The following is a 17,836-nucleotide window of genomic DNA, read 5'->3' on the forward strand; positions in this document are numbered from 1 at the left end:
TCGATAGATGGCATCAATGGCTACATTTTCTTCTTGGACGGCCATGCCCTCAGATGTCTGTGCCAGAAGTTATGCGAGGAACCAAGTTCCTTACCCTGTTTGAGAAAATGTAAAATGTTCCTTATTTTTCTGCAATTCAGCAAAATTTTTAAATGTGATATATTTTATTGCGAATTTGTTGCAATAAGTTTCTTTTCACTCAAATATTGCTTTAAATTAAAAAAAGAATAAAAATTCAGAAAAAAATTTCAAAAAAAATTTTCACTCGAAAATTTCATAAGGGGTACCCCTTGCCATTTTTTTGAGAAATTTAGCAAAATTTAAAAATTTGTTTTATTTTCTTGCGAAATTGTTGCAATAAGTTCCTTTTCACTCAAACAATGCTTTAAATTAAAAAAAGGTAAAAAATAATGAAAAAAATTGAAAAAATCTATAAATTTGTCAATCCACTAAGGCTCATTTTCGCACCAAGTTTTGCCTATAACTCGGTCGGTATCTAACGGATCGCTAATCTTTAACCTGTGGTCGATAGATGGCATCAATGGCTACATTTTCTTCGTAGACGGCCATGCCCTCAGATGTCTGTGCCAGAAGTTATGCGAGGAACCAAGTTCCTTACCCTGTTTGAGAAAATGTAAAATTTTCCTCATTTTTGCACCAAGTTTTGCCTATAACTCGGTCGGTATCTAACGGATCTCCAATCTTTGCCTGTGGTCGATAGATGGCATCAATGGCTACATTTTCTTCTTGGACGGCCATGCCCTCAGATGTCTGTGCCAGAAGTTATGCGAGGAACCAAGTTCCTTACCCTGTTTGAGAAAATGTAAAATGTTCCTTATTTTTCTGCAATTCAGCAAAATTTTTAAATGTGATATATTTTATTGCGAATTTGTTGCAATAAGTTTCTTTTCACTCAAATATTGCTTTAAATTAAAAAAAGAATAAAAATTCAGAAAAAAATTTCAAAAAAAATTTTCACTCGAAAATTTCATAAGGGGTACCCCTTGCCATTTTTTTGAGAAATTTAGCAAAATTTAAAAATTTGTTTTATTTTCTTGCGAAATTGTTGCAATAAGTTCCTTTTCACTCAAACAATGCTTTAAATTAAAAAAAGGTAAAAAATAATGAAAAAAATTGAAAAAATCTATAAATTTGTCAATCCACTAATGCTCATTTTCGCACCAAGTTTTGCCTATAACTCGGTCGGTATCTAACGGATCGCTAATCTTTAACCTGTGGTCGATAGATGGCATCAATGGCTACATTTTCTTCGTAGACGGCCATGCCCTCAGATGTCTGTGCCAGAAGTTATGCGAGGAACCAAGTTCCTTACCCTGTTTGAGAAAATGTAAAATTTTCCTCATTTTTGCACCAAGTTTTGCCTATAACTCGGTCGGTATCTAACGGATCTCCAATCTTTGCCTGTGGTCGATAGATGGCATCAATGGCTACATTTTCTTCTTGGACGGCCATGCCCTCAGATGTCTGTGCCAGAAGTTATGCGAGGAACCAAGTTCCTTACCCTGTTTGAGAAAATGTAAAATGTTCCTTATTTTTCTGCAATTCAGCAAAATTTTTAAATGTGATATATTTTATTGCGAATTTGTTGCAATAAGTTTCTTTTCACTCAAATATTGCTTTAAATTAAAAAAAGAATAAAAATTCAGAAAAAAATTTCAAAAAAAATTTTCACTCGAAAATTTCATAAGGGGTACCCCTTGCCATTTTTTTGAGAAATTTAGCAAAATTTAAAAATTTGTTTTATTTTCTTGCGAAATTGTTGCAATAAGTTTCTTTTCACTCAAATAATGCTCTAAAAGAAAAAAAGAATAAAAAATAATAAAAAAATTGAAAAAATCTAAAAATTTGCTAACCTTAGCATTTTTTCCGTATATTTTCGTTTCAACTCACGTTTTTACTCTTTTTGCAACTCGACTCACCACGGCTACATGCTTAAACTCATGAGTGAGTAAGTGAAAAAAGAGTCGTTAAAACTCCTCGTGGTGAGTGAACGAAACTCGTTCAATACAACGTTTCAACTCACTATCTCACTCTTACTCACTTTGCACATCTCTACTGCCGATACGTGCAAGTATCCATTAACTTAACCCTACGGCCTTTTAACCTGCTTCCATGGGATGTTCGGCCCTTATGGAATCTCAACCTTTTCTATCGGATGAAACCTGGATGTATTCAAACTTCTCTCTAACAACGCCTCATCACTGCTTGTGGGCCGGTATCAGACTGATAATCAATTTGCGGTTATCTAATTATAGCTAATACTAGTGAAATTGGTCTTGATTGGACAAAACGCAGTGAAAATAGGAAACGTAACGGGGCCTGGCCGTTATCGAAAAGTTACGTTACGCCTGGGCTGCAAAATGCCGCTGTAAGCAGGAGAGTCTTTTATGATTCATTGGTTAGGGGTTATGAATGGATGCACTTCCCTTCGGCATTGATTAGACGCTTTGCAGTGCGCTGAACGGTTGATTGCTACATTAGAAGAGAAAACGACCCAAACTAAAATACTTGTGCGATGCGTCTGAAGTAGCTATAAAAGAAAACCTCTCCTGCGTGAGATTTCAAACTGTTTATTTCTGGCAGATAGGCAGGACATAGGACACATAACCAACACCGACAGTTAGGTAAAAAGAGTTGAAGGCACATGGCAACTCTCATTATTTTACTGTGTATGTTCAGTGATTTTTCCCAACCCCTCAAAGTATCGGTTTAAAGAAACATGCAAACGCTAAGAAAACACTTCAAATTTGTTTATCTATGTTCGTTATTATGGGATACTCTGCGAACTCTGCAGCGAATGAGTAGAGTGTGGCAAACTTGAAGTTTCCAGTGGGTAGAAATGTTTTGAAAAAAAAACATCCATCACAACCAATGTTGATGGTCATAAAGCAAACCAAAAATATCGGACTTGAAGTGAGTTGAAGAGCCGGAAAGCTTCTTCAATATTGCCTAGAGAAAAAAGCACATAATTATCTAACAGCCGCCCTGATAGCTTCGAATCAATGGTATTCAGAGAACCATTTATCCTAGGAATGGGTTGTTTTGTGCCGAATCCGGACGTAAGAAAAGCGCAGCTACCATTCATCCATCAACCCTCTTCCCGTTATCCACGTTGCTAAATCGCGATGAAGTCATTCTGCAGAGATATGTTTTCCATTTGCCAAGGCTCTTGAGTCATCGTCGGATGTCTATGGAAGCTGTGTTGTTACTCATGAAAGGGGTTAAAAGATACGGTATCGTACATGCGAATGAAACTGCTGTTTTGTTTATTCAAGCTATTCAATTATCATATAAAAACATATTGTGAAGATGAAAATTCGAGATCTCAGTACAAATTTCAGTACTAATAAACAGGCTTAGTACTTATAGCACAAGGTGGCACAATCTAACATATTTTTGTCTAAATACCAGTACTGATACTGTTGAAATGAATTAGAGAATTATTTCAATAAAACTAATGTTGTTTTCTGTCTTCACAGCTTCCAATTGCCAAGCGTAAAAAAATATACTGAAAAATTCTCGATCCGTTAGATCAACAGCACACAATAACACTTCCCATTCTAATCAAACAAGCACGATCGTTCAAGTAGCAAAAACACCGTTTCAACCAGAGTTCAATATTCTACACTTTCCCTTCGATCAATCATCACATCGGCGATCATCACGCGGCATAGAAGAAGACGGAAAGCGATCAAAGAATTCTGACAGAAAATAAACGAAAATTACAACAAAAGTTTGCAGGCACGGCGGATGTTTGTGTAGTTTGCCTTCAACCTGTCTTCCTGCCCAAAGATATGCTACGGTATATCGAGGACACGATGTACAAGAAGAAGTAACAGACTCGGCTTAGAGAAAATGTTTTAAGAAGCGAGAGAAAATGAGAACGCGAGAGAGCTGCTTCGAGGGAAGAAAGCATATCCGGCGAGCTCCAACGGCTCCACCGGCCAAGCCACGCTGCACATTCGAATGTTGATATTCGAACGAAACGGTCGTCAATCCGGCCGGCTCGCTGCGTAAAGACAAACCAGTGTGAGTAAAAGACGTCGCTGATGGTACAAACTGCATCCAGCAGTAAACGGAGTAGGCGACGCTTACGCTACCACCAACACAAGTGAGAAAACGTGGAAAACTATAGCTATACACGTTGTTGAGTGTATGTGTGTGTGTATGAAAGTGTATACGTGTGTATGGGAATATAGGGAGAGGTTTTTCAAAGGCTTCTCTACCGGCTATGCACAGGGTCCGGGGCCGTTTCACCTGGCTTCATCTGTTGAAGTGAAAGATATTCGGAAAGAAAGTGTAGCATCGTCATCTCGCCAACAGCAACAACCAGTGTGTATGTGTTCGTGTGTGTGTATGTTTGCAAGAGCGAGAAAAAGTATGTGGGACACAGTGCGTGAGTGAAAGAAAAGCGACAGAAGAAAGTTGGTTTGACGCTGGAAAGGAGATGAACGAGCGGCAACGGTTACTGTTACCTGCAACCGTCCACAATTTCTCGACTGAGAAGACAACGTGTCAGGTTGCGAATAACGATCACACTCTGTATGTGTTCGGAAAAGTTTCACGGTTATTGGTGGAAGTGCGGGCGGAGGCTTGGGAAAAGTCGGTGAAACTCGAAGGTGCGTATGCCGCACTGTGACAACCACGACCAACCGATAAGACCTCGCGGGGTGATGTGGTAGGTTGGTTTGGTGTGAAGTGTGGAGAGGGTTGCAGTGAAATCGAAGGTGAAGGCACCAACGGGAGCAGCGCCAGTAAAGAAAAAGTGACCGCCAAGTTTTCACCGGTAGCGAGTTCGCGTTATCGGGAAAATAGAAACCTGCCGTTCATTTCTTGTCGTTAGAAATATATATAAAAAAAACAACACGTCCCTGTATTGTGCTTAGAATATATAATACTTTTGTATTTACCTGTTTATTTCCTTCAATTTTAAAACCATAGGTTATTATTATAGTTAATACACCATGAGAATGAGAATGGTTGTAACGAGAAGAATTTGTCTGCAGAAGTGAAAAAGAGAGTTTGTGGTGCAGTGCTTATTGAAAAGTGAATGTGCAATTGAGTGAGAAATTATTCGCATCAGAATATTGGGAGTCATTCCCTTCCAAGCAGCAGAAAAGAGGAAGCGAAAAAATATATTCGAGGTTCGTCGCTTGTTGCGGACAAAGTCTTTCGTTGTTCGCTAACGAAACGAAGCCGTGTCTCGCAGTTTGGTGAACGGGAAAGAAGTACTCGTGTGAGACGTGAAGACGAGAGGGGGCAGTGAAAAGAATCTGGAAGTAAAAGTGAAACCCGCGTCCGGGCGCGCGAGCACACACTAGCGCACAAGCACCCATATCCAAACGCAAACAAGCCGAGATTCTCTTTCTCCGGTTCGTACGTACGTACGACGGCTCCTGCGCCGGAATTCCAAAGATCGATCGATCCTCGCTCTCGTGCCGTCTCGTTCACTCACACTCGTGCACTGTCGCGATTGGACAGCATCCCGTCAGCATTTCTTCTCATCATTGACCACATCCCAACCACCAGCGCGGTTACGATCGGAGCTGCGGGAAGATCATTTATTATTGAAAAGAACAGGTACGTTTGGTTGTCGTCGACAGCGCAAGAGAAATGCTTTCGTTTTATAGGTCAGTAAACGAACCGCCTCCAGCAATCCGACCGATAAGCGAAACAGAAAGGCACGGACAAAAGGGGCTCATCCCCCCATGAGGCGGTGGGTTGCCTCACATGCCGATATGCGTTGCCAGACGCGTTTCAAGCCTTCATCGAAAGGTGTAATCGTATTACCTGCCCTTGTGTTTGTGTTCCCGTACGCCACTGTATGGGTTCGGTAGGATGGACTTTTATTGTGCGCCTCATCACTGTGATCGCACCTTAGCGGGCTGCTGTAGAATGTAAAAACAAGTTTGGGAGCGTCTGGTTTTATCCCGCACCTCGTAAGTCGCTATCGTGCTGAGGATTTAAGTACCATTTTTCTCACCCTCGTCTACTTCATTTTCAGTCCCATAATGGTTTGGATTTAAGGAAAGAAGCATTTTTCAGCTAAAAGGTGTGGATGTCTCATACGATTATACACAATATAAATATAAAAGCGCCACAAGACCTACTGACATTGACACATACAGACATACAAAGAAACCTATGCGGTTTTTGCATCAAAATGGTCATGCGTTCTTCGACACATCGCCATGAAACAGCTTTTCTTTTCATTTTACTTTCAAACACACCCTTATTATTTCTGGTCTTGTTATTCCGTTCGCTTTTATTGTATTTTCTTAGACGTTATTTTTCGCTCCCCATTTGCTTATTTGTTTGCCCATTTCGTTTTAACACTTCTCACTTCGTTGTGCGTTTCCGTCCACCAAATTTGCTTAGTCAATTTTTTCTTTACTCATTGGAGAGCTTTAAAGTTTCATCATCTTTTTGTTTTATTGTATTTCAGTTGTTTCCTTTCAAGCGACTTAAGGTTTCCCTTCTGCTAGCAAAAAAGATTTGCATTTTCTTGTACGCTTCGTTTCGTGAGACGAATTGAATCGTTCATTCTACTTCTGTTTACATTAATATCTGCCCTTTTCACCATTGTCTTAAACATATTAACTCACCACTCTCTTGGTGGTGATTGAAATTAGAGAGCAAGATCAGTGTTTTAGTTCAGGGAGCAAAAAAAAACACACATCGAAGGCGGATATGTGGCTGCGACCGTACTCACATAGACACACTCGTACACTCGTAGATTCATCGTGTTTAATGGTGAAAGATTTTTCGTTGTCTTCTCTGCCCCGCATTGTAGCTATAATAGCGCTCCACACCAGTCGAATCTTTCTGCGAGACCCGCGATCACTCCGGTTCCCTCCAGCACTGCCTATCCGGGCAAAACGAGCTGATGCTGGTGGTGCCGAGCAAAGGGAGGAAACTTTCTACTGCCTCCCCGGCGTTTCGTTCGCATGCACGTTCACACTCTCCCTTCACCGGGGGTTTTTTCTTCACCTTTGCATCATTGCGCTCGACTCGTCAATGTCGTCGCACGTTCAACGTCTCTCGGTGCGTTGCGTAGTCGCGAAAGTGTATTGCGGAGGCGCACAAGCATTCACAACAATTCCATTCGCGCCTCCTCCCATGCGAAGCGCAGCGCCGCGATCTTTGTGGAGCATACAACAATAATACAAAATAATCGAAACATGTAACTGAACTGGAATGAACTGCGCACGAATGTTTGTAACAGTCTTTAAATTAATAGCGTTCGTCGCTCAGACGATCAAGCAGCAGCTACTACGCTCAGAGTCCGCTTTCTTTGGCTCCTTATACGGAGGGATAGCACCGGGGCTTCCTTTTACGGACAGTCATCGAATTCCACTCGATCCGTTGTGTCGATCGAGCGTCGGCGATCAGCTCAAAGATCTGACGTTTGTCCTATTAATCATCCTCGCTTCGTTAAACAAATCTTCACCGCAATACCACTCCACAAACACTCCACAAATGCTTTTTATTGTTAGAATATTTATCGATTTAGGAGAGTAAAGAATCACCTTCACATTCAATATGTTATAAACATCCTGTGCTCAATATATGGCAGTTTATTTTTTTAGAAAAAAAAACTCCGAATTCTTGAAGCCAGTCGTAATGGTTTAACGGTTCGCGTACACTATCAGCCATCAGAATCGTACGGGCGGTTTTGGGTTCACTTCCAAAAAATCCTAACAAGATGGATGACTGCGAACGAATGCTTATGTTTCGGTATTTATCGCACAATCAGTGGAGGATGAGTTTTTCTTTTCAAATGGATTAACGGTCGCTTGCCGAGCATTTATTCTCTTTGGCGGAGAATCTAAGATTTAATTCCGTTGCTCATTGCTTTGCTAGCTAGAATCGAACCGTTTTTTCGTAAGACTCATTGTATTGTTATTGTCTTATTCTTTACACAAGAAGAACACTTGTGGAATAGAGCAAACACAATTCATAGTGTAGTAAGTGGCACACAAACTAAATCGACTAGGTATTTATGCGAACTGGACACTCTACATCTTCCGTATACTTGACATGGAAAAATCCAGTTTTAGCGCATCAGGAAGCGTATTGGCCTTCATCATTCGGCCCAATCCCTAACAGAGAAACCTTGGAAGAGGTCAAGCCACTCGGGAAAACGGAAACCGAAACGTACGCAATTTGCCCACTGCTTAACACGTCCCGTGGAAGGTATCGAGCGTTCCAACACAGTAAGATGCCGTAAAGCCTGTCCGTTAAAGTAGCACTGATAGCGGTACACACTCACTCTGTCACTTTGCGCCGACCAATCGAAACCTTGGCCTCGTCGGTCGGTAGCACTGCTGGTGCAGGTTTCATTGCTGGCATGGCGCATTGGTGGAAAAACGACACGTAAAAAATAAAAAAGTGAAATACCGTACCACTATGGACAGCCTGTGGCGTGGTGTGCGTGTGTTTTTTTATCTTTTTCTCTATCCATCGTGTTGCTTTTCTTCACAGGTGTAATATACAAAATGTATGATTATTGGGGCGAAATTTTTCGTGGCTTAAGAGCGGCATTTTTTATAACCTTTTCTTCGGTTGTCTTCTGGCCACTACTTTCGCTCTGATTCGCTTACATCCAACAGCCATTTGACCCGTGATGCTACTGACCATATTGTGAAAGGTGGAAAAATAATAATCTTATGAATTTAGCAGATCTATTAAGCTGGTACGTCTGTCTTTTAAGATGCAGTTATCAAGCATTTCTAAGCCTTTTTGATTAATTATTAACATATGATACAGTGTTGGAAGGATTCACAAATTAATTTTATCAACCATCTGGCAGTTATAAAACACCCAAACACACACAGGGTTATCGTTTACAAATTGCACTCTTTTTCGCTTTTTAGATATCATAAATTCATCAAAGTATTAATCATTATACTTCTCTAGCTGGTTCCATCTTTTATTCGAACCGTTCTGTATCACGCATGAAGAAAGTGTAATAAATATGTTCGATTGAACAACAAAAACACCACATGGTTTTAAGGTCAATAGCTTTGGTTTATGATTTTTGCATTCTACCTTCTACACGATGTTTCGTAGTAAACGATTCCAATCCGAACGATAAGCGTCAAATAATGAATATATTTTATGGCTTTGCCAGCCTTTCGATTTTAGCGCGCTGACCACGATCGTTGCGAAAAGCTGTTAAATTTCGCTTCTTCAACCTGTTTCTCTACAGAACATCTCTACGAATACTTTTGTGGTGGGATTAGCAATAAATAAGCTTCTGGAGGTGAAATCGAAATGTGAGCTGCATATTTCCATCCAGTGCGGAAAAACTTTCACTCAAATCTTTGGTCGAAACGAAACAAAAATGCCACTGCACAAAAAAATGGCAAAACTGTCAAGTGTTCCGTTGAAATAAGTGCAACTGGCTACAGTTGGCTTATTACAGTTTCCTCGCACGAAACGGCGGCTTATGCCGGCGGTTAGCATAGATGCATTCGGTTAGCCTCGATAGCATTCAGCAGCAGCAACCTTTGCACCGATTGCAAACAATTGTCGCTGGTGGATCCGGTTCCAACGGGCACACCGTCGTTCGGGGGGAGCCCATACCATGGTACGTTTGATAAAAACACAATTTAACGCATGACAGTCACACGGTCGCGGTAGCGACTGAAGACAGCAAAAGAAACCATGCGCTACTCGTATGTTCACCGAATTTGCATTTCGTAACATGCGCCTTCCCCGTCTGACTCGTCCACTCGCCCACTCTTTCGGTCCCTCTTTCGGTTCTTTACCTCACAGAAAAGGAGGTTGAGTTGCTCACAATGCTTCAAACAATGTGCACTGTTTCGACATATCGTCGCCGACCCGGACACGCACGGTGACTCTGTCTCTGACGCAAGCGTTGAGCTCTCCCACCCAACATATGTGTCCTGTGGTAGTGCTGTATCGTCGTAATCAACGGGCAATAAGTTAGTCATCGGAAAGTACCTCTGCACAACTACAAAGCTCGAAGGCCATTTTAATGCCAAACCAGAGAAAACAGATCCCGGACTTCACGAAGCGCAATCTAAAGCAAAACAGCATCGTACGGGCGATCGCCATAGTGCTCGTACGTTAGACAATCCAGTTGGAACTCTGGCAAGAAAAATAGCAAAATCTCCTTTCGCTCAAACCGAACCTATTTGCTATCTGAGCAGACACCAAAAACAAGACAAAAGCCCACAACTGCTACAAAGCCTGGTAATGAGTTCCGGGTGAGTAGGGAAAAGGAAGATATTCAATTAACGGAGGTTTTCCCTCTCCACACAGCAAACAGAGCAAAGCCAACGATCATCTTAGGTGGGATGGTAACTGAAGGGAGTTTCTTGGCTGGTTGCGGTGCCGAAAAGCGTATAATATTTCCAACGCAAAACGTGTGTACGATTTTTTCCTGCTCTGCTCCATTCATCGACCCCAGGTGCTAATATTAAGGTCATGGACTTAAAACTAAAGCTTAATAATATAATTAACTTCGAAGTTAGGTATTAACGCCACAGCAAAATAGGAAGAGTAGCGTCCAATTGCGAAAGACAGACAAAAAACAACTTCCGATTAATCATTTTCCAAACTTTCAAACCCAATCGCCAATCGATTGCGATCGATCATCGATGATTTATTTATTTTTTGTTGCCTCCCATCGAAAGTAAGAGTAAATTAAGTTCGCAGCATTTGGGTGAATACGAACAAAAGCAAAGCAAAGCAAAAAAGATGTAGTTAGGAAGTAAACACGACGCGCACAAGCAAATTGATCGTTCGGGTTGATCAAACACCATCAAAATTTACTCGAGCGGGGTTCGTCGCTTGAAGTCTTTCGTTGCCATTTCGTCATTGCACGTCTTGTGCTAATGTTTGAAAGTGCCGCTAGCGTTACTCAACATGCACCGAAAGTGAAACTAAGAAGCACCAAATGTAGCTATAGCTGGAGTCACCACTTCCGTATGCAAAAGGGGTAGAAAAGTGCCATAATGTTGCTTGTAGTAGCTCAACGCTTTTTAAATGCGTACTAATAGCAACTGTATGGGACATAAACATCCAACTTTCTGCAAACGATGTGGATGACGGATTAAATTTAACAGAGTAAATAATATAACGCAACAAACAACCTGTTATGAGATTTTTTTCTCAATTATTATTTATCAAACGGTGGTCAGCTGGTGTTGGATTATTACATCCTCAAATCATACATAAGTTATAAAAAGTTCCGGGGATAGAAGAATAATCTCACTGAGTAGAAATCTCTGCTGTGATGATTCTGCGTGAAATGTGAGTTCCCTGCCACAAATTGAAACGTTTCCACAGGAACTACACACCGTACCAACGCACTGTGTGCCTGTTGATAGGGAAAAAGAAACGGTTCCTCAGCATGTTTACGGCTCAATTGGATTGAAATCTTGCGTTCCCGGCCGTTCCCCGGCATTATCGTTGAATCTATTCGCGCGCCCATCCGCAAACAGAGGCAAACAACAAGCTTTACCCTTATTTTCTCCACCACCAAGCGCCCTGGGTCTATCGCCCGCGCGCGTGGTCGTGATGCACTGTTATTTGAACTATTTCATGACCGGAATATCATCGATCGGTCGAACGGTCAACAATCGAGAGAGGCTGAGCTATGAGTTCCGCATGCCATTATGAATGCACCACGGGATTTCCGGCCCGGTACCATCGGTACAATTTCCATCAGGTGTCTACCATGAAGATCGTGGTTGAGCACCACCACACGTATCCCACCGAACATGTATGGCTCGGTATAGTTTTACCAGCAAAATCGTCAGAAGATTTGGAATTGATTTCTGGATCACCACCAAGTGGCAAAACAGTGAGTGAAATTGAGAAAAACCAAACAAACAAAAAACTACTTTTCCACAAAAATTCCTGCGGAAAAGTTATCCCGTGATAATTGTGCCATAGATACTCGAGAATAGGAGTGAGCAACGAATGAGAGAAAACGCACTGGAATTGAGTTTTTTAGCACAATCGACCGAGGTGCTGGCGAAGTGGTAGGAACAGGTTGCATTTGCGGTTGTTATCTACCGATCGCGTGCGGGCTGGCGAAAAGTGGAAACAATTTTCTCTCCCGAACCTACCCAAACGGAGCACATTTGCGTCAGGTTTTTTGGGGTCACTCCATGATTTGCTTACGATGTACAAGTTTGTGTGCGAGCGGGGCCAGGAAAGATGTTTACATTTGGGCGCGCGTGTGCAAGCGTGTGTCCGCAAATCGCATACTGCCGATCGCCTGGTCCAGATAAGATCCCTCTGCTCTTCGGCACCATCATAAGGATGATTGTGGTTGTTGATGAGTGTACATGATCAGCCGGTTTTAGTTTTATGCAGTAATAAATAGCGCGTTATCCATGCGGTGGAGTGGATTATTCAGCAGAGGGAGCATAGATTAAAAATAATCCCTGTTTACTTGTTGTTCATCCAATTGCGAAACTTGTTTTAGGAATGCGGGCAATTGGGATTAGGCATATAGAATAGCGGGAACGGCTCAAAAGTGGCACAGTGTGAAGAACTAACTCTTGTTAATTTTTTTTAAACGTTTTCTTATCTTTTTACCCCGTAGGTTTTTGCACCATTCCGAACAGCACGCGCGAATGAACAGCCCCGTGATAAGATGATCGTCGAAAGAGCGCAGGAGCTCAACACGGCAACAGAAGGATCCAGCAGTTTTTACGGAGTACTATATTTTTCTGCTACTAAACGAAAATAGTTTACGAACTATCGGACACTATTATCGTGCACCTCTAACAAAAATAGAGAGAGACAGAGAGAGAGAGAGAGAGAGCTACAGGTCTTACTATAAGACATATCGCAAGACGAACGAATAGTTTATTTAAGTTTTGAGAACGTGCCTTAACTTCTCATTATACTGTCATGAAAGCAAAAAACCACAATTGCGGGGAAATTCCCACAGCTGTGCAGATGTACAGCTACCGACTGATATCCGCCATGTTGATCTGCCTCTACTTAACAGTAGTGGCAACAGCAAGCACCATTCCAAAGCAAACTACTAGCTGTAGTACATCACAAGACTGCACCAATCGTCCAAATCTGTCGGACGCCACGCCGTTGGGAAAATCGAAACGATCGGCCATTATGAACGAGCTCACACCCCGGTCTAGCACTGGAGACAGAAGTCTGCTTGCTGTGTCCTTCGATAGCAATAGTAACAGTGTTCTGGAAGCTACTGGACCGTCGGGCCGCAATGGTAAGGATTTACTCGACGAGTCCTACCAACGCACCAAGGAACTAGCCATGAACATTTCCAACGTTCAACGAGCAGTTCTAGCTTCTCAACAACAACGTCCTCCACCTTTTCGAGTGCAGAGCCCGAATCCTTCACACGGTAGCCGACAAAACCCCAATCCAGACATACAGGACATCATCACCGGGATTGTGAAGCTTCTAAACGGAAACGTCAACGTGCATGCGAATCCACAACCCACACGTCGCCATTCGGCCACTCGCATCAACAACCGAGGTCCTCCACGCATATCCGAAGCGCAACCACTACCGAACGAGTACGAGGGTGAGCTGGGTGCTCCGACCTCTACACGCCCGTTGCTACAACAGGAGCAAGGGCAACAGCTACCTGGTTCTTCACAAGGTCCAAGACCGGATCATCCAGTGCGTCCATTTCTCACGGGCGTCCCGATACCGGAGCAGATTGTACCATCCATGCAGCAAACCTACCGACCCGGGTTCGTCTCACAAAACAGACCTCCGTGGCAACGTCCCAAACCACGACCTCCGATATCACCTAACCGACGACCGATTCCACCGTACAAACCTTACCCAACCAGTCTTGATTATCGGCCGGATCCGTCTAGCTACGATGGCAGTGGCCCATCAAATACTGGACCAATTGCAATTCCCACCAACAATGATGGTGGTGGCAATGCGATCGACAACGTTACCGAAAAGGTGATTGAGGATCCTCCTTACGAGACTCCTAGTGCAGGAGGGAACTATCCCACTACTACGCAAGGAACAAGTGAAGCAAATCCAGAGGTAGACGTCACCACAACCACTACAACGTCTTCGAATGCGGACGCGGAACATGAGCAACCACCAGAAGGGGCACAGCAACGACGTCCCACAACAATACCGACAATACCTACGGAGGTGCAGTATACGATCGAGTCTGCGACGAGTGCTGCCAGCGTGATGCCCGCGAATGGTCCGAATGGAGAATCTTACGATCCGGAAGTGGTACCAAGTGTTTATGAAATTAATTCAATCGAATATCTCCCATCGAGTGGAGTGCTAGAACCCTCGCCAACTACCACTGGCGCGATTATTACGACCAGTACAGAAACGATAGAACCCTCGACTAGTGAAAAAATTGATCATTCATTGACGATCACACCAACACCTACGCTATTGCCTACTACCCAAACATCCACGATATCGAAAATGAAACCATCGACAACGACGACGACGACGAATCTTGCTCCATCGGAAAGCAAGACTTCGGACGTAATATCCCCAACGAAAAGTACTTCGACCGCATCAACGGATGCAACGAAACCTCCAGACTATCGATTCCAACCTCGTCCAGGTTTGGTTTTGGATGATCCTGACTTCAAACCGGGTGGTGCTGGACCAGCTAACAGCAATTCAATTCGAACTCAGAACTTACCGCCGTTTGCTAATAGGCCAGAAATCTACACGGCTCCTCCTCCTGGTGCTGTGAGTTCTGGGCCAGCAGGGGCACGTCCTCCGAATTACGGTGAGATCTTCGACGTCACTCTGTCCGCCATCCAAGGACCCGGTGGTGCAGGCGGTTCGGGATCACAGCAAACGATCAAAATCAATCCTTACTACAATCGACCCGGACAGGGTGCTGGACCCGAGGCCAGTATCATTCTCACTGGTACCGGTACAGACGGGTTTGTTTCGATCGATGGGAAACGATCGTACATTGATCTGTTCGGCACGGAAACACAACGCGGTCAGAAAACACAAATACAACCCACTGCGACACGCACCAATAGCCCGCCGCTTGCCACAGAACGGCCTAAACCTCCCAAGCTGGGTCCAACACCTCCTGCTCTACAGCCCGGTATCGTCGGTACCGGGTATGCCGTACCGGAAACTGAATCTCCGGTACATGCCGGACCGATCGGTGGAAACAAATCGCCCTCCAGCGGTTCGGGTCAACTTCATCGCGTTCCATCGCTACACCAAAATCGTCCGAAATATTCGGGAACTCTTGGATTGCCGCCAGTACGCATCGACACATGTATCGTTGGTGACGATTCCACGTGCGACCAGGCCCAGAACGAGCGCTGCCGAACGGAGAACGGTGTATCGAGTTGCCACTGTCGACCGGGGTATGCTAGACGAAAGCATCGCGAACCATGTCGGCGCATCGTGTCACTGATGTTGTCGATGCGGGTGGACAAGATCTACGAGCGGCGTATCCATTGGGATGTAGCGTTGGCGGACCGCAGCAGTGAGAAGTACCAGCAGCTAAGCTACGAAGCTATTCGTGCGGTAAGTTGATATACAATCAAATATTTATTCTGTTGTCCTCTATTGTCGTTTGATGTGGTGATATCGGATGATCTTGCAAAATTCCTATACTCTATCTTCCATTAGATGGATTCGGCTATGTCAATGACACCGTTCTCGGACGAGTTCTTGGAGGCACGCATCAATGGCATCTATACCGTCAACCCTTCAACAGGATCTTCTGCGTCCGGATCTCCTGCCAGTGCCGTGTTTGTCAACTATACCGTCAACTTGGATGAAAACGCGGAAACACTTCGACCGGCACTGCGTTCCGACATACAGCGACATCTGCTAGGTGTGATTCACCGACGGAACAACAACATCGGAAACTCCGCATTGTACGTAGAGGCACCTACGGGGGCCGTCTCCAGCGTGCAGGATGTGGACGAGTGCACGTCCGATGAGTTGAACGATTGTGACGAGGAGGCACACTGTACCAACCTGTTTGGGACGTTCCGATGCGAATGTAACGTTGGCTTCCGGGATCCTTGGGCTGACCAACCGCAACGGGCCGGCCGCGAATGTCTGTCGTGTCCGGAGTCGTACTGCACTAATCGTGGCACCTGCAGCTATGATAATGCCAACAACCGGCAGGTGTGCAGGTGTCTCGGCAGCTACTATGGCACACAGTGCGAGATCGATGGCGAGGTACTCGGAGTGGCCGTCGGGGCATCAGTTGCCGCCGTCATCATCATTGTGCTGACGCTTATCTGCCTCGTAATGTGGAGGTATGAACATACCGACGCAAACTCTGGTCGATTGATTATATACTGGACTAATTCCAATCCATTTCCTCTTACAGTCGGAAGTGGCAGCGCGAGCACAAAAATGCCATGGGTAGCCCTGTGTTTGGATATCTTGGCAATGGCCAGGTGAAGACACCGGTCATGGGACAAGCACCGTATCAGGTGACGCTAGAGGATCGTATGCGATGGGCGCAGATTGCGGACGTAATGGCTCAAGCGAATCATTACGCGGTAAGCTACATCGATGTACGCAACAGAACGTGGCTTGCGTTGCCGGAAAGCAGTCGACTCGATGAAGTTAACCTCATTCTCATTCTCCTTCTCAATTCACCAGGCTGAGCCCGTTGCAGGACGCCCATCGTCAGCCATGTTTGGCTATCCTAATTTACAGACGATCGGAAGCATGAATACCCTTTCGCTGCATGGAACCTTGCCAATGCACACCGGCACCTTACCGCCCGTGCCGCTACCAAGGTAATGCGCTAAAGGACGAATGTCGTCTAAAGCTTTTGTTAACCTGTTTTTTTTCGAATCTGTTCCAGAACGCTTGGCCTCAACAGAAATGGCATGCGAACGTTGGAAAACTCCAGCTCCAGCGAGGAAGAGGACCGTGCTGATCTACTGGGACGTAACTTTAATGTTCCACGGCCAAAGAGTCGTAGCAATGCTAGTGTTACGGTATGTTCTTCTAAAATTCTTCCGTCACGTGCCGTTCCGTTCCTTCCGTGTTAAACCATTTGTTCACATTTTTTTAAATTTCTAGTCGGGAATCTACTACGATGTGGATTACGCACCGACAGGTGCCGAACAGTTGTACGGTGGCGGAAGTACTCTTGGTGGTACGATAGGAACCGGCGGATTGGGCGGAGTATCCGGAGGTGGTGCTGGTGGCACAACGAAATCGCAAAGCAGCATACCAATGAGCACCTACACATCTTCCGGCCGGCCATTACAGTCGACGTACTATAAATAAGCGATCAGCGATCTTGATCGAAGCTGGTACGCATTGTTGAGTCCGGCCTTTGGCGACACATTGCACATGCACGAGCAACGCGAACACAGCCACGCGATCTCGTTGTGATAAATTGATCGATTTCGGAACCAATGGCACGTGCACCAGCACTAAGCTACATGGAACCTGAAGTAGGGTACTCCCGGAACCGTAAGTCAACAAAAAAGGAAAATCTTTCTCGAGCTGTAGCCGCCGCATAAAGGGCGGCAAAAGAATAAATGTGAAAAAGTGTACATATAGCGCAAGGAAGCCAGGAACAATTCTGTTAGTCTGAGTTAGGCATACGTATATTATAAGAGCAGGTATTAAATTAGCGTAATGGACGACATTTGGTAGCAGCGATACAAGGCATTACTGCGTTGTATTTAACAAACGGAAATAGTGCGCGAATGTAAAGAATTGGCCCGTGTCTAAACACTGGACTGGAGAATAGAAACAAAAGTAACAAAAATAAACGAGTATAGATAGTCTTGTGTTAATGCATACCTGTTTATTATTCATTAACCTTGCTCGCAAC

General features: G+C 44.2%; 1 protein-coding gene across 3 annotated transcripts; it reads left to right on the top strand.

Annotated features, from left to right (window-relative positions):
- The first annotated feature begins 1,801 nt into the window (after nucleotides 1-1,801).
- LOC125768679 (uncharacterized) lies at nucleotides 1,802-17,798 on the top strand. 3 transcript variants are annotated; one of them, XM_049436688.1, is made up of 8 exons: nucleotides 1,802-4,050; nucleotides 4,963-5,601; nucleotides 12,608-15,543; nucleotides 15,649-16,289; nucleotides 16,364-16,553; nucleotides 16,642-16,781; nucleotides 16,850-16,985; nucleotides 17,071-17,798. In XM_049436688.1, the coding sequence occupies exons 3-8, from the start codon at nucleotides 12,919-12,921 to the stop codon at nucleotides 17,278-17,280; spliced, it is 3,942 nt and encodes a 1,313-aa protein (XP_049292645.1). In that variant the 5' UTR covers nucleotides 1,802-4,050; nucleotides 4,963-5,601; nucleotides 12,608-12,918; the 3' UTR covers nucleotides 17,281-17,798. The 3 variants fall into 3 exon arrangements, with proteins under 3 accessions (XP_049292645.1, XP_049292644.1, XP_049292646.1); XM_049436687.1 differs by having other exon boundaries at nucleotides 1,802-5,601; XM_049436689.1 differs by having other exon boundaries at nucleotides 1,802-5,601; nucleotides 16,364-16,538.
- The last annotated feature ends 38 nt before the right edge of the window (nucleotides 17,799-17,836 follow it).

Source organism: Anopheles funestus, chromosome 3RL (genome assembly GCF_943734845.2).
Source record: "Anopheles funestus chromosome 3RL, idAnoFuneDA-416_04, whole genome shotgun sequence".
Lineage (NCBI taxonomy): Eukaryota > Metazoa > Arthropoda > Insecta > Diptera > Culicidae > Anopheles > Anopheles funestus.

Coding starts and splice junctions, on each gene's coding strand:
- LOC125768679 (XM_049436687.1), top strand. CDS start 12,919: ATGAAAGCAAAAAACCACAATTGCGGGGAAATTCCCACAGCTGTGCAG. Junction 15,544..15,648: donor GCTACGAAGCTATTCGTGCG/GTAAGTTGATAT, acceptor ATCTTCCATTAG/ATGGATTCGGCTATGTCAAT. Junction 16,986..17,070: donor GTAGCAATGCTAGTGTTACG/GTATGTTCTTCT, acceptor TTAAATTTCTAG/TCGGGAATCTACTACGATGT.